Raw genomic sequence first — 27,695 nt, forward strand, 5'->3', positions numbered from 1 at the left:
TTCCCTGGAACATGGGATTTCAAGTCAAGATCCTCTGCTGTTTAGAAAAACATGTTCAGTTTCTTCATATTCTTGCTCTTAACAGGCCACCTGTACCTCGTGTGCTGCGTTTCACTGCGGAGGGGTGATAGGTAACCTCTGGTAGCTTTACAGCGACATCTCCTGGCCTAATTGACCTGGAAACGTATCAGGGATTCCTCTTCTAGCGTGAAGGTCTTAGATAGATTCAGATATTTCACACAGTGGAGAGGCAGGATGCCATTTGAAAACCAATTCATTAACTGTGTTTAATTAGATAAGTGACATTGTCAACATGATCGTCGATTGCACACAAAAAAAAGTTAGAAATTTTTTCAGATGCTAAACACAATGGGTGTTCCTGATACTTTTTTTAAGAAGCACTTTTACTATATAAAAATATTTTCTTTTTCCCTCATTGTATATGAACCATCTACATTTAAAAAAAAATCACAATAGTTAAATCTACTGTAAAAGTAAAACATTTTTCTAGTGTAATTAATCCAAGATGTTACGTATTAAAATAACAGGTAAAAGCATTTAAAACAGAATATGACTTTTTACATTGACAATTGTGTTTCATCCAAAATCTGAAAAAGCAAACATTTACATTTCCAAATTCAACATAAAGCTCTCCAGTCTGCCTAAGTTTCAAAGCCATGAAAAAAATATAGAAAAGTTAATGAAGAGAACAGAGTTTAACACATTTTGTGTCACTTGAGACAAAGGGAACAGCAAACTAATTGCCAGTCCAAGATTAATATTGTTGTACTTCTTTTAGACAGTCTTATGGAGTTATAGTTAAACCTTTCAGCCTCAGGTTATAATTTTGCTTTTTTGGAACACTATTGAGTATTCAGTAAACAGTTCCTTATATGAAAGATACTGACAGATGATGCATAAGACATAATCCAAACTCTTGGGAAAGACTCCCATTATTTCACCAGATCACAGATGTAAAGGTCAGTGCTTCGCTTAGGAGGGGATTACTTCAGGGTCTGTCTGCAACTTTGGAGTATTTTACTGCGTAGCATACCCCGCTTTTGCATTGGACCTTGCTGGATTTTACTGATTAACCCTGAAACTGTACACTCCAGTGTACAACTGGAGATACATGCAGAGCCCAAAACTGCCATAACTGATGTCAATGGCAGTTTTCAGTGAAAACAGGCTCTACTCCTTTTACAGAAAGGCTTTGTTAGTTCAGAAAAGCAGTACTACAGATATATGCCCTTCTGAAGGCTGCAAAGTTTGGACAGTATAAGTAAGATGATGTATACAGTTTGCTGTTGCAAACATCTAATCACATATTATCTAGTTCACAAATATACCAAAGATACCAAATAATTTATCTCATGCTGAAGTAAAAGAACGTGTGCTCACAGTCTAAAATATGAGAATGCTTCCCCTCCTCAGGTGTTTAGACACTCACCACCTAAACAGCAGTGCACCTCTTGGGGTTTAAGTACTTGAGCCATGCAAACTAAACTAAGAGGAGATAATCTAAGGTAGCAATATACAGCAGATCCACAAGCTACCAACTCTCAATTTACAGAACGTAAATTTTATCAAAAATACTTGTGTGTCCTTTGGAGTAAATAAGCGTTCTTGCAAGGAGGAGAGTGGAAGTATACTGATTTCCAAAGCCTAAGTGGAAGACCAGTGTATCACAAAATCCCTAAAGAGGAAACAAAGTTAATTCACACAGGAATCAATAAAATGCTAGGGATTTATCCCTAGTTAAACCCTCTATTTTGTGGTTCCTGTTTGCTGTGAGATAATGAATCATCAGTAACAGAAGTGAGGGGAAACCGTATTTGTGCAGAAAAAAGGAAGCTTTCAGGCTAAAATTGATGGCCTCTTCCAAAATGAAGAATGCTGAGCAAAGGGCTTTCCGTGGCTTGTCCAGGAGGGCTGAGGGGAAGGGTGCTGTGGCAGAGGGTGGTAGGAAGCAGGTGGCTTTAATTCTGCTGCCTGCAGGAGCATTACTATCCAGGTAACTGTGTCCAAGGTCTTTATGGCGATGCTTCCTCCTGAACTCATCCCAGTCATGCAATCATGCAAAGCAAATTCAAACCTTTGTGAGAAGAATGCCTCAGAATAATTAAAATTGATGTTACAGGTGGTATTTTCATGTCCAGGGTTTAATCCGTATATTTTGTCTATACCCTGTGTACCCTTCCCAGGCACTTAGAAAGGCTTAGTTCTAGAATAGCAATGGAATTAACTCAAATTGCTGAGTCTAAGGTATTTTGCTTTATGTTCTGCAGGCAATTCCATACTCTCCCAATGAATTCCATACTCTCCCAGTGAATTCCATATACATTTTCTATATAAATTTTGTTCAACAGAAGTCACCTATGTGTGGAAGTTGTAACTTCTCCTTGTAGTTTCTCAGTAGCCCACGTGAACACACTGTAAGACAGTCAATGCACTCTGAGTCTCTGACAGATGTCAGTGATGATGCTGGACTGTAATGAAAAATTAGATTTATCTGTTAACGGTACTGGTATTCTTTTTAATGAATTGCACTTGAAAGTAATAACACATTTTTTTAATGCCTTCTTCAAGATACCACGCTTCCTCATGCTGCATTTGCAGCTTATTTCATTCAGGCCCAGTCATACAGAGGTTTCAGGCTGTAGCTATATTCTCAAACACGTTTTAACTAGAGGTTCTTGTATTATTAAAAACATGTTATGTCCTGGACTTAGCTCAGCTCTTCTGGAAAGTTATCATCTGGAAGTCAGCCTGAGATCCAGCTGTGTCACATGGATTTTCCCTGTTTTCTGAAACAATCTGTTCCACTGCTTGTGAAGTTTCTGGGTCCTGAGAGCAGGGACTATCCAGCGTATCGCCACTGCTGTTGCAGTGAAGAGGGGAGGCCATGTCAGAGGGCTGATCTGAGGGTTTGCCTGAAGCGGGTGGCAGGGGGACAGACAGAGGAAGATTCATCATGTAGAACACATTGCCCAGACGTCGGGACACCTTTAAAGACAAAAGCACAATTGCAGTAATTGCTTCTTGAGGTAGTGTTAAAGCCATTAAACATCAAGGCTGACTTGTGTAGCAATGCCAGGGACATCCAGGAGATCCCAGCCACCTCAAAGGGTTATCAGTGATTAGCAAAAGCAAAAAGAATCTTTTCTTTTTTTCCCTCTCATATTTTTCCAGGTTCTGGTTCTTGTGGAAGAAGCTTGGCAATACTCAGTTTGGGAAATGGTCCAGTGTCTGAGCCTGGCAGCAGGCTCCTTTTGCTCTCTAGGTGCTGTAGCACCCATGGGACAGAGGGGAGGCAAACTGCCAGCCAGGAGCAGGGAAGGTGCTTTTAATGAGAGAAGAGTAAGAGAGAGCAAAGGGTTAAAGAAAATTAAAAGAACCAGGCAACAACAGAAACACACAGAGAGTTGATATTACTGGATGAAATTAAGAGCAGAAAATTTTAAACATAAAGGGACAGCCTGTCTGTGAAACATGTGTGATCATATTCCCCAAAGGCTGTAGAAACCTCTACTTGGTATGTTTTAAAAGCCAGGTTGAAGCAAAAGCAAGTGTGTATCAGAGCAGTTCTTACTAGCTGGGAAGGCAAAAGAAAAGTGAAACAGTTCATTCTGTCAAACACGTCTTTTCCATTTCCAACGTCAGCCTAGTCTCCAGTGTTGTATCCTGACTTCACTTTGTCTCTCAAACTGTCAGTCCTAACCTCCCCTTAGTGTCTCCCCTACATGCTGTTGTAACATGCAGAGAAGTGAAAGCGAACTATGCTGGAGTAATTTCTTTTCTCCTAATATTATGGTAGTTGCCTTATCAGTAAGAAAAAAGTGTGTTTCAGTTTGAAAAAAAATTCATCCTGTTAGCTTCTGACTCTTTCACATCTCTGTGACTTGCCATCTTGGCATACATTTAATGACCATACCTGAGAGCGGATTTTTAATGCTGGTCCGAGTTTTAATCCCATTGTATCCAGGAGATGTTCCTCTGTTAGTAGCGGGAGGGTTTCTCCATCAATAGCATGGTCTTTAAATACCTTATGAAATGACAGAACACATCATGATGTGCTAAAACAGACTTCATTTGTTATCTTTTATACTTAATCTTGAGGCATAGGCAATAAATAGAAGGAGGAAATAACAGTGCAACTATTTTATCTTATTTATCTCCTGACTGCAGCATGAGGTCTCTTGTTCAGGTCTGTGGGTATCAGTGTATTTGCAGGTAGTTTATTTACTTGTTCTTGGCAAGTGGCAACTTTGTACATTTCAATGTGGTTGTTTGTGGGTTTTTGTTTGCAACTTTGTAACAGTTCAGTGATACTTTGTTGGGGTTTTTGTTTGCAACTTTGTAACATTTCAATGATACTTTGTGGGGTTTTTTGTTTGCTTGGGAGTTTTTCTTGTTGGTTTTTTGGTTGGTTTTTTTTTCAGGAAGTGAGCAGCCTGCTACTGATGAAAAAATAGTGTTGATCTTCTTAAGGCTTTACTAGGAACATGCAAGATTTCAACCTCTTTGCTTGTATTTCTAATGATACTTCATTTTTTCAAATGGAATGATGCCCCTAAGAGCTCAGGTGGGGTAGGTGAGTTATACCAATATCCAAGAATGAGAAATTGCTTTAATGTGCATAAAAATTCTTCAGGGCATGTGGAATGAAAAAAATAAGATACTTTTCTTATGCTGTTGTTTTTCTGCTGATCCTTCTGGTATTGTGCTGTTGCAGCAGAAATGCATGTAACCTCTCAGAGCATGGCTTCATAAGTTGAAGCACAATGAAAACTACTATTAAGTTTGTAACTTTGTGACAACCAATTAACCTCTAGCATTTACATTTGTCTGATGACCTTAAAATCTAAATTGTCCTAAAGACCCAAAATGTGATGAGTGTTTATTGTCACCTGGCCATAATCTGAACAGCCTGGGAGGCTAACGATGAAGTTGTATACGTCATCAACTGTCCATTTGCGAATGTCTTCAACAGAAGAAATGTCTTCTCCATTCAGGATCAGGCCATGTGCTCCTTTGAGGAGGAAATGCAAATGTTATGTTTGTAGAGCTTTACTTGCAAATCAATAGGAAATGATTGCTAACATGAGTATTTTAACACTTGTCCAGAACCTAATATACTAACAGCACTGTGTAGTCACAGACAGATACAGGAGTCTTTGACACCAAAATCACCAGATAGTCAGTAGCAGCTGATCCTGGAGGGTTTTCTTTTGGTGGCTTCTTTTGTTTACTGTGGGCACTGTATGTACCAGTCACTATGCACACAAGTCATTCTGCAGTATTTTATCTAATGAGTACATTATTTGATGGTTTTTAGGTCCTACTGTTGTTTTAACTTGACTAATATTTATATTTCAGTAGAATGGAACCAAGCCTTTACTAGCTTATAGTGTCTACTGTGAGTTAGAAGGACATGCAGAAAAGTTGTGGGCAGAAGAGAGAAGTTATGTCACAATTTCATTCAGCTATTATGTTTATTTAAATTGAAATTCCTTTTGCAGATAGGAACTGAATACTTAATGTGTATTTTAGGGACATACTTTAGTGGTGGAATTGGCAGCGTTAGGTTTTCATTGGACTCGATGACCTTAAAGGTCTTTTCCAACCTAAATGATTCTGTGATTCTGTGATTGTATATTTTTCATTGATGTAGTAGATGATCCTGGACAAACACTCCAGCCTGTTCTCATTTCAGGTAATGGGAAGTTTTGCAGGGCTCATCCACTGGCACTGGTGCATTTAACAAAAGAGACAAAGCTTTAGAAACAATAATTGGTGTACAGTGGCTGGAGAGGCCTGTGTCTTACATTCTGCTCTTGAGGAGGCCAAGTCTTAGGGTTAAGTTTGTTCTTAAATGAGTACAACTTCTAAGGGGATTCCTTGTCCTGTTTGACAGACACAGGGATTATGGTCAGTAGATCGTGTGCTGTTACATTTCCTCCTGACCACCAGAAGGAGAGGATAGAATGTAACATGTTGAACAGAATTGTAGCGAACCTCAAAGTGCTGCTAACTTGACAGTTTACGGGTGACAAGTGTGTTGTCCCTAGGGACTGATATAAACACAAACACAGTATAGTGTATGGCATAAAGCATTGAAATAGTTAGGAAGCTGCTTTGTGACTTTTTGCTGTGTAATTGCATTGTCCTGCAAAATAAAGGTTTCAGCACCGTTATGTCAGCAAACACAGTTCGCAGGTAGAAAACCCCACACTTTACCTTTGCTGACTTGGATTTACCAAGTATTACTATTTGCTGCATATGAATTCTACATTTAGTTGTCATGACTCTATCATACCAAAAATTTGCTTAAAACAGAGGGAAGAAATAAGAGTGCAAATCAATAATAATAAATTATATCAACACACCACTCTAACTAATCTAGAGACTTGACAAACCTGAAGGTAGCAATGGGTTGCTGGGTACGGGAAATCCATATGGTAATGTTGAGAATGGTATTGCAGAAGGGTACATGTACTTCTCATCAAAAGCAGCACAGGAACTGTTAGATTCCTTCTCATTTGTGCTGCTGCAGTTGTTGGTTTCAGTAGATATTTCATGAGTAGCACAGTTTTTTCTCAAGCCTTGTTCAAACTCTTTACAGTTTTTGGCAACAGCAGATGGCTCAGTCCGGTTTTTTGTTTGTTCATGTTTGTTTGGTGTCTCCACCTCTGCTTCTTTTTTGTCTTCTTTCTCATCATCCACTGTAGCTGAAGTAGGGTCTGTAGTTTTGTCATCAGCTTGGTTCTTTGTGCCATTGGCACTACAGTCTGCAGTTTTGTGATTTCCAGTTCTTCTCCCTGGCCGACGTCCCCTCTCCCTTTGCAAAGTGCTGACTGGAGGGTATGGGCTGGTTGCCATGAGCATAGCATTGCCATGAATTTCATCAATGGTGGTGCGATGAACATATAAGTCGCTGGGAAGATGGCCTTCAGGTAGTCTGTGCCTGCCACGAAAAGCAATGGGACTAGCTGGCATCCCATGGTAAAGGAAAGGTGCTTCCAGACCCAGTAGTCCTTTCCGATGGGCTTTCTCCATTTCTTTTTGCTGAAAAATAGCATTCATCTCCATTTCCATTCTGAAAGACACAAAGGAGCACAGGCAGTTAGGGCAGCTCGGTTCCTTCATCACCTCTTTTTTACAGCAGCAGAATAAAACTCAGATAATTGAATAGGCAAGAGTACTGCTTTTCTTCTGTCTCCCCTGTATTGCTGTGTGTAAGAGGGCACAAACTGCAGATGGAGTGGCAAACCTGGCTACATCTAATATGCTGCCAGTGAACTAAAAGGAAAAAAATATATATCTTCCATGTAATGCTTCTGGATAATATTTCAGACAAAGAAGTTATTTGTATATTGGCAATCCAGGCATTATTATGGTGATTATGCTCCCTTGGGATTTGGAAAATTGTCTCCAGGGACATAACAGTCAAAGACTAAAGAAGATAAGTGATTTATATTACCCATCAGAAAATTGTACTGAAAACTGCAAAATTGCAGTGATATTGTAAGTGATAAAGAACTAGAAATATATTGTCTATGGAACCTGTGCATATATCGAGTAAGCTAACATTAAGTCTCTTGAGTAACTCTCTGTAGTACCTGGCACCTGAGCATGGCTCTGAGGGTGTGAAAGGGTGAGATTCTGGTAGTAAGTGCTCCACCATCTCCCTCCTGGTGGATCAAGCCAATGCTCCAGAGTCTGTGCCAGCTTCCTGCCTCTGGCATAGCAGGTAGAAGTGCTTACCAGTGAGATATGGAGAATTCAAGTAGTATGTGTCTCCACTGTACCAACCTTCACTAGCATCAGCTTTCTCTGGAGCCAAGCTAGTGACCAAAAGAAAAAACTATAGCTCCTAGAGCTCCACAGCTTCATGTGGAGCTGAGAGATGGCAAAAGTGAGCCAATCTACCAGACATAAACCAGAAACAGCTCAGTCTGCTGTCCTTGCTTTGATGAGCTTTCAGTGGGACTTCCACACTGTTCTCTGGAAAAGGGCTTGTGAGGGCAGACAAGTCTTTAACGTGCACCAAGATAGCTTTCTTAATAGTGCGGTGAGGACAACAGATCAGAGGGAGTCTGAGTTTTAGTCCTCTCATTAATGTAAAATTGTCAGGAAAACAGTTTGAGCTAAAGGTGTCTATTCAGATGATTGTTACGAGGAATTAGTTGATCACTCCGTAACATTCAGAGCTTTTTTCTGCCCTGTTTTTGCCTTAGCAACAACCTCTGAACCATTAATTCTCTGCTTTCAGAGATCCAAGTGTGTTTTGTCTATGTACCATGTCCTTGTACCTCTTGCCTAATTGTCATTACTCACACACAGTTCTTGAGGTGGAGATACACAGCAAAGAGGGTTACATTCCTGAATATTCCTCCAGATAAGACAGCTTGCTTTTGTGAGAACCAGCAGGTGGGGAATCACTGAGTTTTGGTATGAGGCAGAGTCCCTTGAAGAACAAAGATTTGGGCCCAGGTGCTCAGCAGCACAGCTGCACCAAGTGCAAGAGAATGGTTGCTAACACCTGATTTCTATAAAGGGTAAAGGGGTCATGTGGTGTAGCAAAAAATCGAAAATTGTGAGTATGGTGAAAGGCTATCTCATAGATTTAGGTTGGGGTGTCTTATGTTGAGGTTTTGGGGTTTTATTTTTTGTTAGGGTTTGGGTTTTTTTTTGTGGGTTGTTGGGGTTTTTTTTCCTCCTCTCTCTCCCAGGTTTGGTGCACTGAAGAACAAGCCTGAGCAGGTAGGACTGGCTCTCATGTGGCTGAGGGTGTATGTGATGGCCATGCTGAATAATGGGCCATATATGATTTATTTAAAGAATGGTGTGCTCATGCTTATCTGAGGAGGCCTTTATTGTTAACTCGAGGGTGCACTAAATCCTTGAATGGGTGACATAAGGAGTATGCTAATTGTCCAGGTGCAAGATATGTTAATATCGTTAACTTGAAGATATACTAGGTCCTTGAATGGGAGTGTGCTAATTGCCCAGGCACAAGATATGTTAATGAGTTCCCAGAAAGTTAATGAATAGACATGAGCGGCTTGTATAAAGAGGGGGCTGAAAGGTTCCCTTGGTGTGTGTGACTTTGGTGGAGTGATTCCCCCATGCACCCAGTGCTGCCGAATAAAGATAACCTCTGCTCACTCAAATATTGGTAACTGATTCTTTAAATCAGTTTGGCAACCCAGACGGGACCTCCTCTGCTTGGCTGCGGGACCCATTGAGAGCGGGGACTCCCTGGGGTACCCCCAGGAATTTTCCCGGAGGGGCTCCTCATCTCATCTGGATCACCACAGGAGCAGAGAAGGACTCCATCTTGCTGAGCAAAGGTACTATCTATATTCAAATATTATATTAATTTTAAATATTATAATTATATTGTATTTAGAATAGTACTGTTTTGTTCTGGATATTTCTGTTTCTGGGGACCGGTCCATCTGTAAAGCTGTCCATAAGTCGTAAGATTTCTGTGTGCTTATGCAGGGTGGTGCATGCCGGGTAGCTAGCACCGCAGGCATACATCTGATACTGATATGGTAATTTATGTTTTAGTCTGAAGACTAAAACGTCGGGTAATTTGGAGTCAATCCATATACATAGGATTGATATTTGATTCTGTTCTGGTATTTGTTTCGATGTTAAGGTATCAGAACTCTGATTCTGTTTTGGTATTTGTTTTAATATTAGGGTAATATTGGAAATCTGTGGTTTAGTTGGAAGACTGAAACATTTGATAATTTGGAGTCAATCTGTATATGCAAGATTAATAATTATAGGATTAATATTAAATATTATGTTGGAAATGTGAGAACATTTCTGTATAATATGAATGTTGGCATGTGAGTACTGTCTTGAGCATCCGAGGGGTGAGTGTAAACCTCTATATGTTTTAAAGTGCATATAGTGTAAAGAATTATTGAGTATATGGTGGGGGTTGCTGCTTAAAGACAAAATTTGTCTCTGAGCAGTTACTCTGTGCTGTTTGGGCATCAATTTGGTGAACCAGCCAGGAGAACTCTCCACCAGTGCTGGAATCCAGGGGCCTGGGGACCCTCAGGGCCCCCGACTGCATCTTCTGTCGGCAAGACTCCCCTACCCCTCGGCTTCTCACACAGGTGGGCAAGGACTTCTGCACAACATAAAAGGTATTTATATTTATTCTTTGTTTTGAGTATTTGATTGTCTTTTAAGATTTGGTTTTACCCCATAAGACGAAAGATGGGATGCCGTCTCCCAGGGTTGAGAAGAAGGGACGCCTTCTGAAAAGGGTAATAGTCCTATTTGATTGTCTTAAGATTTGGGAAGCTAAAAACTTCCTTTAGGTTGTCTTAAGATTTGGGGAATTCCTAGAATGTAACAACTGAAATAGAACAAACAAGACAGAGTGCTATGTGTTGTCTAGTTACATGTTCAAAATTGGAGTTATGAAATGTATGTTGAAAAAAATAATAATATTCTGGTAATTCTAGGCAAATAGCTGAAAACTTAACACTCTGCTTAAGGTCAGAAAAAATTAGAATCTGTTTTTTGGCAATTGTTCATTGAAATGCGTACTTTGTGTGATAATGCGAACTGTCAGCATTACTAGAGTTGTATGAAAGTGCACGGTACCGTGTAACATACTGCCTGTGTGACTGAGGGCTGCCCGGAGAGTGTGTGTGTGAGTGTAACTGTGAAGCGAGTGGGGAGTCCCGATCTGTGTGTCTATTCCTCGCGAGGGGCTGGCCAGAGATGGACGGAGCGATTGTAAAATCAATTTATGAAGTGTTGGAATGCATAATTGGAAATTAGAGTGGGAGACTGTGGACAAAACATTAGAACTAATGTAATTTGGAAAAAGCATGAACTAACCTCTGCCCTTAGTGTCTTAGGTGCTGTCTGTATACTCGAACAAAGGGTGGCAAGTGTCTAAGATATTATTATTTTGCGAGGAGATAATATAAAAATAATGAGGCCAAGAAATAAGGCTAAATAGAGGTCTTGAACTGTGGTGTGTGTTCTGAGATAAGTATAGTGCCTCCAGTAATAACTAATACATTGTAGACAAATACCAGACTCATTAGGAAGGGGGGTGTGTGGGGTGTGCGGCAAACAGAGCCAAGAAATAAATACCAAAACACCCCTGGGATGTATTTTGAATCATTGGAAAGAATTTGGCGGAATTCCCAGTGGAAATTTGAACAAAAAGACATTTTTAAAATATTGTCAGAATTGGTGGCCTTCGTATACATTAGGTGATGGTGAAAGATGGCCACTCGAAGGAAGTGTTACATTACAACACAATTTTACAGCTTGTGCTGTTTCTTCATAAAGAACATAAGTGGGATGAAGCAATGTGTGCAGATATGTTTGTGTGACAGAAGGAGTGCGGGATTAACACCACCTGATCTTTGATTATGGCTCCAAAAAAGGATAGGGAAAAAAATGAGACCTAAACTAGAAAGATGTTCTTGTTGAAATTTTTGTGTTAAAAAGCTCAGCTTGTGGTTCCTTCTGTGGAGCAACCAGAATGAAACACGTTGTAAGATAAAAACTTGTGCTAATGTATGTAAGATCTGAAGCGGGAGGGGGGGGGGAGAATCAAAGACCCTGTGAAAGTGTTAAAGTATTGAGGTGAGTTTGTACAAACCCCCATACCCACTCAAAGATGCGACTTGAGTCATGCTGGACGCATGGCAGGGTGTTTTCTGTTTCCCTGCAAAGGCATTATGCATAAGAACACAGACTTAAAGCAACAAGTAGCAGATTAGCATTCAGGGTAAGAAAGAGTTAGAACAGAAGTGCTGCTGCAGAGGCAGGCTTGTGTAACCTGCAGAGCAGGAACAGAGCAGGAAGAGCATCTCCTGCCCCGAATCCTTCTGATGGTGAGGAGGAGGAGGTTGCTGTTGCTGACAATTGAGCAGAAGGACCTGACGATGTCACCCCAATTGCTGCAGCATTTGCAGTACGACAGGACCGTAATGGCCCCTTTAGGGCATGCAGTGGGTCTGAGGAAAATGAAGGTGCATCTTTGATGGGGAAATTTAGATGTTTGAAAGTTGGTTGTGAAAGACTTATCAGGATGGTCTAATAGGGCTAGATAACGGTTCGAGTTGATTGTTACTAGGTAATTATGATGTTGATAGAAGGAACAGGGAACGTGTACAGAAGGTAAGAGAAGAAGTGCTGGGTCATTCTAAACTGGTAGAGGAGATGAGGCAGAGACAGAGGAGGAATGTCAGGCAGAAGTGAAAGAGTGAATCCCTCTCCTATGGGATCCGATCACTGTGCATATTGTAGGGAAAGTGGACACTGGAATCGAAATTGCCCTAAGCTAAAGAACCAGCAAGGGGTTCTGGTGAACTAGGGACTAGGAAAAATAAGGTGGACTTCTTAGTGTTAAACTTCAGTGAAAATAATTTGTTACAGTTGTGGGAGCTGCTGGCCACCAGGAAAACATCCTGAAAATTTTAAAGTACAAACCAAGAAAACAAATAAGAATGCCAAATTCACCAAAATCTTTGTTGGGATGAGATTTATTAGAACATCTAGACGTTTAAAGAAGGAGAAATGAAACCAAAAGTTAAAAATTATAAAGTAATTGAAATCTTGAGCTTATCTTTAATTCAACAGAAAAGTGGAAAAGAGGACCTCCCTGAAATAAAAGAAATCTTTAACCAGGTATATCTGGAAATAAATTCCAGGTAAGGCGAAAAATGCTTTACCCGCTACAGTAAAAATGATAAGCGGGAGGCCTGCCTAGTTCCGGTAAAACAATATCCCTTAGTCAGCAGGGCTGTAGGGGATATTGGCATAAAAACTGAGATAAAATACATTCTGTAGTAGTTCTACTAATGTAAATCTGTGTGTTTTACCATGACAGTGACTTGTTATGGGATGCGCAGATGAAACTCTGCACTGACAACGAAGTACAAGGAATAAGGTTGGTCAAGTACCTCCTATCATAGTCAAGGGCAAGACTGGGCTGGCCTCTGTGTTTGCCACGAAGAAGAATCTTGAGCTCTGCTGTTGGTTGCAACCCAGTAGGCGCTGAGCGGTGGGAACATATGCCATGCCAGACCTTGATGTGAGGAATGGCCCCATCTGTTATAAGAGGGTCATCCAGGAAGGAAGAACATAAGATGACCCATTGAGGCACTGATTTGGAAATTTGAAAGCGCCTGGCTGACCATGAGGCCAGACGAGTAGCAGAGGAGGTGGGAAAGGAGGAATTATCCTTAATACCAGACAGTAAAATCCAAACTGTAAGTATAGATCAGGAGCCAAACTATTCTAAAGAAGACCTAAAGCTAATTCAGGACATGAATGGTAAAATAAAATTAAATAAGTGGGCTTATTTGGCAGATGGCCGTACAGTGGTACCATCCAATTTAATACAGACCACAGCCCTAACATATCAGCTCCCCAATGAGTCTTATTATGTTCTGTTATATAAGTCTAAATCAGAAATTGATAGGGTGAAACTTATATACTGTAATAAAACAAGTGACTCAGCAATGCAAAGTGTGTTTACGTAATAATCCCAATGTACCAAATAGAATAAAACTAGGGAACATTAGTAGAGGAAATTATCCAGGACAACAGTGGCAAGTTGATTTTTCCAAACTCCCAAGAAAAGGGGGGTACCGATATTAATTAGTTATGACTGATATGTTTTCAGGTTGGCCAGAAACTTTCCCTTGTCGAACAACAAAGCAAGAGAGGTAACGAAGGGATTGTTAAATGAAATTATCCCCCACTTTGGGGTTCTGGCAACAATCTCTTCTGATAGAGGCTCACACTTTTGTGCCAAAATAATACAACAAGTGAGTACAGTATTAAGAATAGATTGGTAATTACACACTCCTTATAGGCCTCAAGCAAGTGGACAAGTGAAAAAAATGAACCATTTAATTAATTAACAGATAGTGAAGATTTGTCTCTTGACCTATTTAACTTGGCCACAATTTCTTTCCTTGGTATTATTAAGAATATGAACTAAACTGAGAACAAAGGAGAATTTGAGTCCTTTTGAAATATTATATGGGAGACCGTACCAGTTACAATTTGCTGGAGAAGATTTAAGGCAGTTAGGAGAGGGATATTTGTGTGAATATATGAAGGCCCTCCAGAGACAGTTAACAAGGGCCAGAGGATTAGATCAACCAGTCCATTCCTTTAAGTCTGGTGATAAGACTTTTTCAGGGAAACCTTTGGAAGAAAAGTGGGAAGGACCCTATCTGGTGCTGCTGACAGCCTTCACCGCTGTCAAGATAAGAGAACAACCAGCCTGGATTCACTACTCTCAATAAAGAAGGCTCCTGAGAAATCATGGGCCATCATCCCAGCAGGACCCATGGGTCTATGGTTCTTTAGATCATAATTATAATGGGGTGATCCTCTGCAAGAGAAGTGGAATGGACCCTATTGAGTATTGTTGGCCATCTTTACTGCAGTCAAGATAAAGGAGGAACCCGATATTGACAGGTAAAGAAATCTCTGGAGGCACAATGGACTGTCAAAAGGATCAGGGGACATTTGTGTAAAGTTATTCTGATCTTGATTGTAACAGTTGTCAGTATTTTAGAAACTGAAGCATGGGTAAACAATACCCATCTTCAAACATTGCAAATGATTGTCAATGCTACGAAAGCTAAGGAATGCTGGATATGTACCTGTCTTCCTAAAGGAGGCCTGGTAACACCCCTGTATGGGGTGGCCTCTCAAAACTGGAATTATCTTGATGACAAATGGCCTACCTGGCCAGACTTTTGGAAAAAACCAGATGATGGTGGAGGATATTGCCTATTTGATGATAAATCTGGGACCCAATTCATATGTTTTGATTTACAAATATTAAGCCTAACCACCACAATATTTATGAAAAGTGATAATAACTGTTGTTGGGAAGCTCAAAGCAAGACAGGGGGAGCATGTCCTGGAAACCCAGGACAAAACACTTGTTCCCAATCTGATGGGTGGAATGATTACTGGATGTATACATAGACCAAAGTAATCAAATTGAAACAGATATCCATAAGATATGGAACAGGTTTCAGATTTTACATGAAATTACTAAAGATGATTTGTCATGGAATTTTAAGGCTATATGGGACAAAAACTTCGTGCTTTAACCATTCCAGATTAGGTAACCACACTTTTGTTATAATACTCATTGTAATAGTTTTAGGAATACTAATATGTGTATAACTTCAAAGAATGATCATAGGGCATAGTGATTTTTTTATAGTTGTAGAAGAATTTACAATAGTTGTTAGAAAAGGGGGGAATGAATAATGGGCCATATATGATTTATTTAAAGAACGGCGTGCTCATGTTTATCTGAGGAGACCCTTATTGTTGACTTGAGGATGTACTAAATCCTTGAATGGGTGACATAAGGAGTGTGCTAATTGTCCAGGCACAAGGTTCCCTTGGGGTGCATGACTTTGGAGTGATCCCCCATGCACCCGGCGCTGCCGAATAAAGATAACCTCCGCTCACTCAAATATTGGTAACTGATTCTTTAAATCAATGCTTGCTGTTAGCTTTTACTGATTTTTCTCAGGGTTTTTACCATGTGACAAGAGCTATATGAAATGCATTGCTAATGTAAATCTTGTGCTTGGAGGAGTTCAGTAATTGACTGAAGAGCTAAAAAAATTCTGTTATGATTCTTTTGAGATGCCTATTCAGATGTATTTGTTCTTTGCTTTTAGTCTTACTGTGTGAGGGGTGCTGCCACTCAGTATGGTGCTGAAGCCCAGTGCAGGAGTGCTTGAGGTTAGAGTTCTGCAATGGAAATGGTGTGGCTGTGAGGGAGGGCACTGGTGGCTACTTAACCAGCTACTGATTACGCTGAAACTGGTACAAATAACCAAATTCTCTGTACTTACCCTAACATTCAGACTATATTAAACTAGGAAAGCTGTCTACCCTGGTAGGGTGAAGGCACAGCTAATCATCCCAAGGGCCCAGCTCTGGTGTCTTAACACGTGTGTGATAATATACAGCTGTAAAGTTTGAATTTTTTTCTGACTTTTTGTAACTTCAGGGTGTTTGGATCCAGAGTTCAAGGGCTGGGGCTGAAGTCTGTATCTTGTTTGTTTCTTTAACCAAGCTGAGGGGCTTGTTTCTTTTCCTTGTGTTATTTTAGGGCTAAAAGCGGAATAGGGGCAAGGGGAAAGTTAGTAGCTTCAGGCCTTCAGAGACAGCTAGGGGCTCTCTGCTTCCCTGGTTGACTTGAAAAAGTACCTTGATCACTGTAAATAAAAGCCTATAACACGTTGTGGCTTAATAATTTTCAGCTGCCTTTGCTGCCCTAATTCTGGCATGCACCTCAGAGCAAAGCTTACTATTGATTACCTGGCAATATTTTGCTTTTGAACCAGTTCCTGTCTTCTGGCCACAGCTTCCATGGATTCTGGTTGCAGAAAGCTGTATCCTTGAAGGGAGGGGGGGGAAAAAAAAAAATCTTTAAAATTCACTAGTTTCCTCAAGCAAATGCACAAACTCCAAAGCAATGGAGAGACACTTTAAAAAGCTTATTAAGACTTGAATTATGTGCTTCACTAGGAAACTGATATGACTTCAAGTTGAATAGTATTTCTGCTCATTGCTTTGGTGAGAATATGTGGTAGAAATGTGAAGTCCAGCATCAGGTGTTTGTAGGATCAAATCTGTATTTAGGTATTATCCATAAAGGGAAGAGACAGCAGTGTGATTCTGTTTGGTGACCTATGTCTTTGAAGTACACATAGTTGCCCAGAAGATAATAACCAACAGTTAAGCAAAGCCAGCCTGCTCCTTCAAGACTGTTTTCAGCCTAGGTGCCATGTAATTTACAATTATATTTCCTCTTGAGAGAGTATCTTATTTGAGATCTGCATTTGGGGGGGTTGGAAGCTGAAGCCAGAAAATCTTGTTTATGGATCTATGTGGCATCAATAATTTAGTCACTCTTCTCAAAGAAGGAGCCTTAAGATATGATGTCTTTGTACAAAGTGATATGTAAATTTATGTGCAGCATGGCGTGTGTGTCACAGTTGTGTTGCCATGCTGCAATATCCAGCTTTCTCCTTGGAACTGTGCCCTGTAATTTTGAGCCTTTGTTAAAAGGACTTGTAGCTGCCCTACAGGAGTAAACTGGCATGTGATATTATGATTAAAGAATAGGCTAGGTAAAGTGGTCTCTGAAAGCAACTCTTGCTCATGTATGAGCGTTGGCTAAATGTAGCAAGAAGCGTTGATTTGACTTGCTTCTTTAAGTGTGAAAATACAAAAAGAAAAGAAGACAACAGAATTGTGCAGATAATTTTGAAAGCAGTGTATTTTTAAAAAAAGCTAAAATGGCTGTGTTTGGACTTAAATGGACACAGTTTAAAACATATAATAGGCAGAATGCTTCCTTTTAGTGAGACCATTTGTGCAAAGAAAATAAACTGTTACTGATGCTACCTATGGAAAAACTAGTAGGTGCAGTTTGCTTTCTCATTTAAATGCTCTCACTTGTCAGGATGCAGAAAATGCTTCGTTACCTGGGCCTGGGTAAATGCGGTTGGACAGCATGTTTGCATGCTGTGGGACTGTGGGTCCAAGGTGGGACGCTATATGGATTTGTCTTGCGTCAGCTGATGCCATCATTTCAGTTGAAGGCAACAGATCTCTGAGAGGAAAAAAATACATTCAAATATGCAAAGGACATTGTTTGGTTAAGAATAATCTAGGATCTTTATATACTCGGGTACAATACATGCACATTTATTCTTTAACTGCAGTAATATAATAGAGAAATGGTGCAAAATACCTGTCTACCAGTCGAGGCTCAAACTGGGAGGGAATCGCCTGCATTCTTTGCTGGCCTGCACCCATTAGTTGAGGGTTTACTGCCATCAGCTGATTTCTCATTAGCATCTCTTGCCGCTGCCGCAGTTCTGACACAAAACATATACAGTTCTGTTGCTAATGTAGTAAATTAGAATTAATTCTGTCTGCAGTGTAACTTCACCAGATAAAATAGGGTGGTTTTTTTCCTCAAATGCCAGCATTTTAGTATGAGTTAGCAAATCACACTTTTTTGTAATAACAGCAATTAAAAAAGTTTCCACTGCCACCTTAACAACTTTGTCTAAAAAATACAGATGTATACAATCAAACTGCAGTAAAAATAAACAGGATGTGCACAGTCAAGTATACAAAAGGACAATTTACAGTAATCCATATAACACTATGAGACAGAAGAGAACAGCCCTGAATGGTAAGTTCTCTGCTTCAGAACGTTTTCATTTCTAATGCAGATTAATTTTTAGAAAAATCTTATTAGCTGGAACCTGCCTTGTCATGAGACAGCAGCTCTAGAAGGGAGAGCCTGCAGTGGTAAGCCAGAACATCACAACAACCAGCTATGGGTTTTGTTGCAGAGTTCCTCTATGACCTTGACTCTTCTTCCAGGTGCTTAGCATCTCTTGATCAAATTCTGAATGCCAAGAATCCCCCATGTTAACTTTTAATTACATAAAGAAAAATGTTTCTCCAGTTACTCCTAAGGTGAATTTGAAATACTTTTTGAAGACCCTAAACCTGTTACTGGCTGTTTCCTGTACGTTGCACAAGTATTAGCAATCCTATAAACAAATGTGCAGTTAGATTTCTTCCTGCTTACCTCCTGCTGCCATGCCACTTGCTAATCTGTACAGGTGCTTTTCTTCTAGTGTTCCTTGTTCCCCCAGGATAGACATTTTTCTCATGTGATCTCGTGGAGTCATGCTGCAAGGAGACAGCAACCACTTTTATATTGTAAAGAACTGAACCAGCAGGCCCAAAGAAAAGAATAAGATATTCTACAATGTAAGAAACAGAGCAGGTGGTTGAAGCTATTTCTCAGATAAATGGTAGTTGTTCTGCCAGTCACAGCTGTACCTTTCAGTGTTTGAGGATTGTATTGGTTTCCATGTAGAAACTTTCAGTTTTCAAGATCATCTGAATGTTGCCCTTGTTTGTACTTGAGGTGTTCAATGTCCTTGGGCCTTCCTGTGCAAGGAAAGTCAGTTGGAAAATACCAGTTGCTCAAAAGGACATAAATAAGCCAAAGGCTTTTGCCTGCAGCCCTGAGAACAGTGACATGTGCTCATACTTAGGAAGGCAGGTATCTTTGGTTTAATTTAGGGAATTGTAGTAGTTTGAAGCCCTGTCTACTGTAAACTAATTGAAACAGATGGGAAGAAATGAAAGAAATGAGCTGTTCCAAATGATATCAGCCCCTTAAGACTGGCAAATGAAGTAAAAAAAAAAAAAAAAATAAAAATTAAAGAACATGCTTTGTAGTTCAAAAACAGTGATCAAAGCACTGAGGCTCAGATTATCCATATAGGTACAGGTAAATAAAGCCAGAGGAGTAAAAATCTAGACTAAAAACTAGTAGATTACAAAGTGTCGCTGAATAGCTGTACTGTCACTGAGGTGGATTGCGTGAGAATTTCTAACTCTGTCCAAGGAGGAAGGTGACTAGATGACAAATGATCCTGATACTGGCGGATAAATAACCACAGTGTGTCCTGCTCAGGATTTCAGGGGGATGATCTACAGCAGGATTTTTTTGTGCAGATGGGTCATAAAGCAAATAAGGCCTGTAACTCATAGCCTGGATGTTTAAAAGCTATCCTGTGTGGGATGCTTTAAGTTGAGGGGTTGGCAGAGGGAGTAGGCTAGGCAGCATGGGCATTTGTACATTTGTTTCAAACTAGATTTGCACAGCAAACGATGGGTTGGGGATTTTTTTAAGTTGAAATTAAGGAGTTGAATTTTCTTCTCCATTAGCTCTGATGAAATGGATTCTTTGTCTCCTGAAAGAAGGAAGACTTGATGCTTAAGTGTTTTCATCCTTTAGGTAGAGAGTTACAGCTTCATGAGTTCTGTTGGCATTTGGTATAGATAGCAGTGAGGGACACTTTAGAAACATGAGGAGAGACACATAGAGAATCTACCAAAGCCAGAGAGAGCTCAAGTGAATCATGCCTTTCTGAATCTTTCCATGAAACTCTGCAAACAGGAATCGTTGAGAAACAAGACCTAAGAAACACAGGACTGACTGATTGTGCTGCTAAGGGTCCTGTCTGCTGGGTCTAGTTTGGGATGTGAATCCCATGGCAAGGAAGTCATTGCTGACTAATTCCCTGACAGCAGCTGCCTTGCATTTCAGCTGTGTGCTGATGATTGCTGAATTCATGTTATTAGTCACTCCATGAAGAAGTGGCCTCTGAAGCACAGATGTCCAGAACCATCCAGGGCTTTAGGTGGTTCTGGCCATTTTATGGCTTACTTGTCAATTTGCCTTTAGCATGTTGTGATGATAATATTACATTAAAATGCCACTGTTCCCTGAGAACTCTGCCTACCTTTTGCTCAGGTCTTTCTCGTGTATTTTCACATTTATGCCAAACTTACTTTGCAGGCTGAAATATATCTTTATTTTTATAGTATGTTGCCCCTGCTTCTAGCCTTAAAAGTCAATGCCTGTGATTAACAGTATTGGCACAAAATCCAGCTATGGGACTAATTGTGTCTGAGAGCACTGTAAAGGCAGTGGTGGTGTACAAGTCTCAGTGAGATCAGACACAGCTTGGGATGTTGGCATTGTTGAGTACAAGATGGATCCAGTTGCCAAGTGGTTTGTTTCCATTTAAACCAGTTACCTAGGATACAGAAATTCCTTAGGAATAGCAAGCAGAAACAACCAAAATTCCCTTTTTCACAACCAGTCCTTCTCCAAAACAAACTTAAATTTTAAAAACTGTTCATTATCCAAAATCTGACAGCAGCTAAATCCTGTATTTTGTTACCAAACCCATTTATAATTCATTATAACTCCTTGTATTGCCTTTGACCTATCGACAAGTTAGATAGCTTTCCCTTAAAAATTTTTATATCTACTTCACATGCTTTAGGAATTTGCCATTTCCTTGGTATGGTGGAGGTACTTGGTCTCAGCCTCAAAATGAGTTTTTTAGTCATTTCAGCCATGCAAACTGAGAGTAGGAGCTATACTTGGACTGTGCCACTGGTGTTTCCTCAAAATAAAAAGTTCTTTACACTTGTAAATGCTATGCTCTGGGTTGGCCAAGATCCAGGTCTTCCTGGAAGCAGGCAAGCCCGTCAAATCCAAGAGCAGCACTATGTCCTTTGTTCTTGACATATGTATCTGAACATGTGCTGCTGGACATGTTTCCATTTGTGGTTTTTTAGGATACTTCAGACTTAAAGCGATTTAGGATGCTGGGTGCTTCAAGAAGAGCATTTGAGCTGCCAAAGTGCTTCTGAGCTGCTAAAGCATTTTAAAGCTCAGTACTAAAGCGATTTAGTGCTGAACTAAACTTTACAGCAGCTCAAAAAATAGATGGCAACTGGGATGATGGTATTTGCCATATTGTATTGATCCAGTGAGCCATTTAGGTGGTTTTCCATCACAGATGAGTGACTGTGTATTAAATACTCTAGAAAACCAAGCTGCAAAGTTAAACTGTGCTAACCTCCTTACAGCCTGGCCTCTGGTGCACCTCACTAGAGAATATAAAGCTGCAAAGCAACCAGCAGAGGTGCAGATACACATAATGGAAAAAATGGGAGATTTTAAACATTTTATTATAGTAATTTTTTAAAAAAATATGTAAAAGCTACTATTAATACTAACAAAGGTTTGTCTGTCAGATGACTGACAAGCTGTACCACTTCTGCTTTTTAGGAACTGCCATAATTCTTCAATTCCATGTTTTAATCACAGTTGTGAATGCACTTCATTCTGGGGAAGCTGTCCCTGTGTGGGGGAAAAGATGTTCAAGTAAGACTTTTCTTTATCAGGCCTACCTAGAACTTCTATACTCTCCACTAAAATCATACCTGTGACTAAAATTATAGATACAACCTTAAAGTGTAGAATCACGGAAAACCTAGCGGGAAGGGACCCATCTATTCTGACCCAAATCTACCACCACACCATAGGGTTGCTAGATTTCTGTCAGAACAGGCATGGTATATATCAACAATCAAATGGCAGTAAGTGTGCTTATAAACCAGTAGCATCAGTATTACTGTGGTATTCTCTGTATAGTTTGTGCAGTTCCCAAAACAAAACTGGATTTTATGTTGGATGTGAAGTATGTTAAACTGTCGGTTGACAGGTAGTCTCTCACACTGCCTCCTTTCAGAGCTGAAGCAGAAACTGTTTAAGAACTTAAAATCCTTATTTTAAAAAGTGATGTTTACTTTTAATGCATTTTCACTCAGTGCAGGGTACCAAATACACAGCACCCAAAGTGGAGTTGATCTGTGTTTGATAGATTGTTATCTATTAGATGACTAAGATGCATAGAGCATCACTTCAGGCAACATTTATTACTTCAGGCAATGTGCATCACGTAAGCAGCTTATCTCTGCAAAGGTAGATTAAGTGGTCTGTTGGCTTGAGATGGAAAAGATATAGTATTGAAAAAATCATGGAATAACATGACTTGAAAGTTCATTGGTATCTTCTTTCACTAAAACTGTAGCTTACTGTTTCTGCCGACCTGGTTTTTGAATCATCATGAGCCAAAAGGAAGGTTTGATTTCTTAATGAAGTTTTTGCTGGAGTTGCTTCATGAAGTCATTCTGGTTTGGTTTTGGTTTTGGGTTGTTTTTTGTTTTTTTTTTTTTTATTGGTGTGCCAGTCAATCCTATCTAGCTTATCTTTGATTTCTTCTCAGATACATAAAACCAACTCTGGTATCTGTAGTAAAAATGTTGAGATGTTATTTCCACCAGAATTCTAATCTACTTTCCCAAGTTGAATGGCAGAATATCAGTCTGGTTTAAATTTACCTTAAAGGACACATTTTATATGTATGTGTTACCTGCATTAAATAACTTATTTCCCTGAATTTCTTGTTCAGGGAGGTTTCCAATTGATCAGGTAGGATAAATAGATAGCTGCTTAACCTAATATAAAGTCTTGTATGCAACTGTGTCAGGAGGAGATACTGAACTTGACTGATCTACGTTATTCCATTTGGAAAAATAACATTTTTGATTACTTAGCTGGGGTTCTGACTTCCAGGTCAAATTTACGGTACTCGAGGTTCATACTATTTTCATAACTAGCATATTGGAAACCATCATCAGCAAAAAATATATCTCCAAGGGAACAGGGAAAGTATACTTCTGATGGATATATTAACTGGGATTTGAGAGTAGCTCAAACTCTTGCAGCAAGGTTCATATGAATTCATACACACCAGCTGTCCAGCGTTACCTTCATATCTGGCTCTTCTCTGATCCTATTGCACAAATCCTGGCTGTACAGCACATTACAGGGATGAAGACAAGTTAATCTCTACCTTTAGAGTCTTACCCTTAGCAAACCCTTCTTGGCAGCAGGCAGAACCACTCACCCAGTACTAATTCTGTCTCAATTTATTAGATGAGAAGTGGCAAGACACTAACTTCATGAACCAGAAGCATTTGCAGATCTAATCATGCTATATGCAATTTCAAAATGTCTGCAGCAGTCTATGTGTCTATTAATTGCACTGGCAAAATACAGTGTAGTATACTAAGTTATGTATAATATAGGCTTGTTGGAAGACATTGGGGTTTTTTTTAGTTAAATGCATTAAGATTTCAATAGCTAATACTATTTTTATTTACATAAAACACATGGAATTAGCATTTTTTTTAAAAGCAACATTTAGTATACCTTTGCCGTGGCTCCACAGACTGTTTGGAAGAAGCTGAGTATTGTTTAAAATCCTCAGGTAAATCTGTGTCAGAGAAATCAGTTAAGCATAATATAAATATGTATACATGCTTATGAGTGAAATACATGAATAAACTCATACATTGTCTCATTTCCATTAGCTCCCTTCTCAGAAAAAGCTCTCCTGATCACTTGAGAAATCAGGTGGTGTTTTAAAAAATAGATAGACATTCCAGTTAACAACATTAGAATATTAATAATATTGTAGTATCCAGGGTTTGTGCCCTAAACCTGTGCTAAGAGTCATAAAGCTAGAGATTGTACTTATTCAAGAACCCACAGTCAGCAAAATAAATGACTTTTGGAAAGCAAGAAAGCAATTATACCAACATTATGTCATACAGGAGCATGAAATACATCTTAATTGGGCTAAGGTACCATTGGAGAGGCTGTAGGGCTAAATTCTAATCCTAGATACGTGGGCACAGACTGCTCAGAGACTGAGATTAGAGCATAATCCTAAAACTGGATTGAGAACAATACATTCCCTAAAGAAAGGAAAATAACTATTTATACTGTATGTCCACTAGTAGAGTTTGCATTGCATGCCTTTACACTGAAATGAAGACATGAATGTTTTACCGCTCTTGCAAGACTGCAAGCAGCAAGTTTTTTTTGTAAACACTGGTTTCAGGAAGAAATGAAGACTTAGTATTGGCAAACTCAGTCTTTCAGGAACCCAGTTAGGTTCATAATGGAAGTTCATCTTTTTCCTCACTGGAATGTCTGGGGGCAAGGGGAAACTTATTCCTGTGTGCCACTAAGACAACAGTCAGCCTGATGCATTGACTAAAACCAAAGGTGGAGATGCATTATGCTGAGCACAAACACACGGCAAGAGCCCTCAAAGCCTACAGATGGTGAAGGAAAAAGAAGCAGACCTGCCATGCAACATGGCATTGGAAGCATATAGATACAGGGCAGTAAGCAGCTGAGGTGGGAATTGTGCTTAGTTCTTCATCCTCTCAGCTCAGTGCTGTAGCCACAGGGCTGGTTTCTGCAGAACAGTAGTGCTAATGTTATTCATTTGTTATTTGTGGCAGCACCCAAAGGCTCCAGCTGTGACCACAGCGAGTGCTTTAACTATGCCTTTTAAAAACCTTAAGTCGAATAACTAAGCAAGGACTAACAAAAATAGTAGTTGTAGCAGAGAAAGCATGTGCATGCACAGATGTGCATAACACTGTACACCCACCCTGTATCCTGACAAACTGGTACATGGAGAAGTGGTTTACAAGGGATGGGTTCTCTATTACATTGGTTATATACACAGAGATAGAAGCATCATGTAATTTTTTTTCCTTGTGGATTTATTTCATAATTAGGGATGACATTTGAAACATTATCTTCTTGTCTGATACTTTTAGAAGCCTGAAAATTGCAAAGTGTGGCATAAGTGGGATCAGTTAAAGGGAAACTAAATTATTTTCTTACTTTTTAAGTACTTAAAAATCCTTTTTTTTTTTTTTTTTTTAAATACTGGAAATAGAAGTCTTGGGATGGAAAGCTTTCTGATGATCGGAAAGCGATACTGGTATTTCCAAATGAAATGCAGTTGAATTTTCATGGCATTTGTGTCTCTTTAAGATGAAATACTAGTGCAAATGACAACACTCCCAGTTCCAAAAGAAACCAGGTAGTGGAAAGAGGAACATGTTTTAGGAAGGCTATTTAAAGCTATCGATATTTAACAACTCTTACTTAGTTAAAGCTCACTTAGTTAGCCAGTGAAGTCAGCCAGAAACTTCACTGGCTAACTAAGAGTTTGAATCTAGAAAACTTGTACTGAATCCTCAGTACCTCCCTGCTTCAGTTAGGATATTAAATATTGCAGCAGTATCCCTCAGACTTCCCAAAATCCTCTAATAAAACAGAAAACTGTATTTGATCTCTCTTATACCACTAAGGTAAAATGGGATGGTGTGGGGTTTTATCATTAATTGTTTCAGGTTAGCTTGCTTTATTACAAAGCCAAAGACAGCACACACTCATCTTAAAAAACATTTACAGGTATGTTAAATATATATCTAAATCACAGATATCAGATACTAAAACCACTGTTATTTTCCAAACTCATATGAAGTCACAAGTTCTAATACAAACCTTTTCCCCTTGTGAGATTAACCTGTGGAATTACAAACCCAATCCTGTAAACAGACTCGGAAATCAGTAATTTGAACAGACTGAACATATTCAGCCCCAGTTTGAAGGATCAGATCATGATAAAATATTTAAGTTAGGATTTCCCCTCTGTCTCGCTCTTTCCAAATCTCTGGGGCACTGGGGAGATAATGGAAATTCACATACTCTGTAGCCGAGGATCTTGCCATTTTAGCTCGAAAGGCAATAAAACAGTGCCCAAGCTTTTCTCAGTTTACACTTAATATTCAGATAATAACAAGACATAAGGAACCCTCAACACATTATGATGTTATTTTTACAAAATACATCACAGTGCATACATAGGTGTTCCACAACAGTGCTAGCACCAGGGTTTGTTGCAATGACTATGCACACCAGCAAAATTTTAATTAGGTAAAACTTATGTAGGTACATCAGACTAAACCAGCCAAATATATGTGTGATGATAGCCTTAATTCTGATTGCACGCTGGTTTAGAAAATCCAGTGTTCCAGGAAGTATCCATAAAATATTGAGGTTTTTCTGTTGTACTTTAAAAAGGTAAACACAAAGATTAAGCTATATTATTAACAACCAGTGAAATCTTATAAGTATTTTGTTAGTTAGACAAGACAATGGGACACTTGTGCATATATATTAAGCAACTCAATCTGTATCCAAAGTTTTCCAGAAAAACGCTGAATACACAATTACAAGCCTTCCTAAAGTAAAATCCTCCATTTGTGAAATAGATCTTTAAATGTTTCTAAAATTATCAAGTTTGTCATAAAAAAAATACAGTAAGCAGGATTATTTACCCAGAAGAGTACATATAGCAGTTTGCTGAGAAATCAGAACTTCCTAACTTTACTCTCTGCAGTCCAGTGCTGCTTTTAAAGAAAAACACCATGAAGAAGTCTGCATTGATCTGCACTGTTTCTATTGTGAGATAAGACTTTCGTATCAAAATCTGAAAAGTCATACACCTCTTGGTATTGCTTAGCAGGTGTTGCACCACCATTTGTGTAAAAAACTAGCATGCTTTATTTTATGTATACTTACATCTATTGTGAAGACCTTAGTTTTGGGCAAAATGAAGACACCGTGAACATCCAGGAGTATGTGTCTTCACTGTAAGTCTTCCTTCCAAGCTGCCGCAGTAATGTGATTGGCAGCTTTTAAAACACATCAAGATTAACATGTCAAAAACTGCCTTAACTAACGCTGACTTTACTTTAAATACAATTTGAATTTATCTTGATTACCCCTCATCCCTGCTTCTAAGCCCTACCCACTCTGACATCACAAGCTCTTCTCCAATACCATCCCCTAACAAGGCTGTGAAAACATAATTACAAGAAGAGCACTACACTGATCTGATAAACCTATTTCACATTTAACCTGCTAAGCTGTTGTTAGCTTTTAAGATGCTTGATGCATTCACTTAAAATCTTCCTGTTCCAACAAGAAATATAAGAGAAGGTTAACAAGTTGCCTAGCTCTCACACACTGTGTTACCTATTTATGCTGATTTTTGGAGAGGGTTTAAATCTGACTGTTGGCAAACTGTTACCCCAGAACACTCTTATCCCAGAATTGTGTATCCGATTGGATTGGGGGGAACTAGAAGATGGAAATCCTGTTAAGCATATTGTGAGGCTAACACAGGGATCAGATGGTTATACTGCTCAAGCTGGCAATTTACTCTTTAATTCTCACTGCCAGTGAGTTAGCTCTCAGAGTGAATGCCTAGTAAACGGCAGATCTTAAAAATGCCGGGGAG

At 39.4% G+C, this 27,695-nt stretch overlaps 2 protein-coding genes across 4 annotated transcripts in view; one reads left to right on the top strand and one right to left on the bottom strand.

Moving 5' to 3' along the window:
- Positions 1 to 27,695, top strand: part of LRRC31 (leucine rich repeat containing 31) — a 58,831-nt gene that overhangs the window by 6,366 nt on the left and 24,770 nt on the right. The window lies entirely within an intron of this gene.
- Positions 507 to 27,077, bottom strand: SAMD7 (sterile alpha motif domain containing 7). Its single transcript, XM_037406150.1, has 10 exons — positions 26,975 to 27,077; positions 23,732 to 23,795; positions 18,668 to 18,771; positions 17,813 to 17,939; positions 17,544 to 17,671; positions 16,372 to 16,450; positions 6,420 to 7,099; positions 4,911 to 5,032; positions 3,935 to 4,045; positions 507 to 3,006 (listed from the first exon to the last, which is right to left on the bottom strand). Exons 3-10 carry the CDS (start codon positions 18,768 to 18,770, stop codon positions 2,734 to 2,736), a joined length of 1,623 nt encoding a protein of 540 aa, XP_037262047.1. The 5' UTR covers position 18,771; positions 23,732 to 23,795; positions 26,975 to 27,077; the 3' UTR covers positions 507 to 2,733.

Source organism: Falco rusticolus, chromosome 13 (genome assembly GCF_015220075.1).
Source record: "Falco rusticolus isolate bFalRus1 chromosome 13, bFalRus1.pri, whole genome shotgun sequence".
Lineage (NCBI taxonomy): Eukaryota > Metazoa > Chordata > Aves > Falconiformes > Falconidae > Falco > Falco rusticolus.

What these genes read in the sequence shown, in the direction of transcription:
- SAMD7 (XM_037406150.1), bottom strand. Translation starts at nt 18,770, where the DNA reads ATGACTCCACGAGATCACATGAGAAAAATGTCTATCCTGGGGGAACAA. An exon ending in AAGTGGCATGGCAGCAGGAG is followed by an intron (nt 17,940 to 18,667) that starts GTAAGCAGGAAG and finishes GTTTTGTGTCAG; the next exon opens with AACTGCGGCAGCGGCAAGAG. An exon ending in GCTGTTCAGATTATGGCCAG is followed by an intron (nt 4,046 to 4,910) that starts GTGACAATAAAC and finishes TCATTTCATAAG; the next exon opens with GTATTTAAAGACCATGCTAT.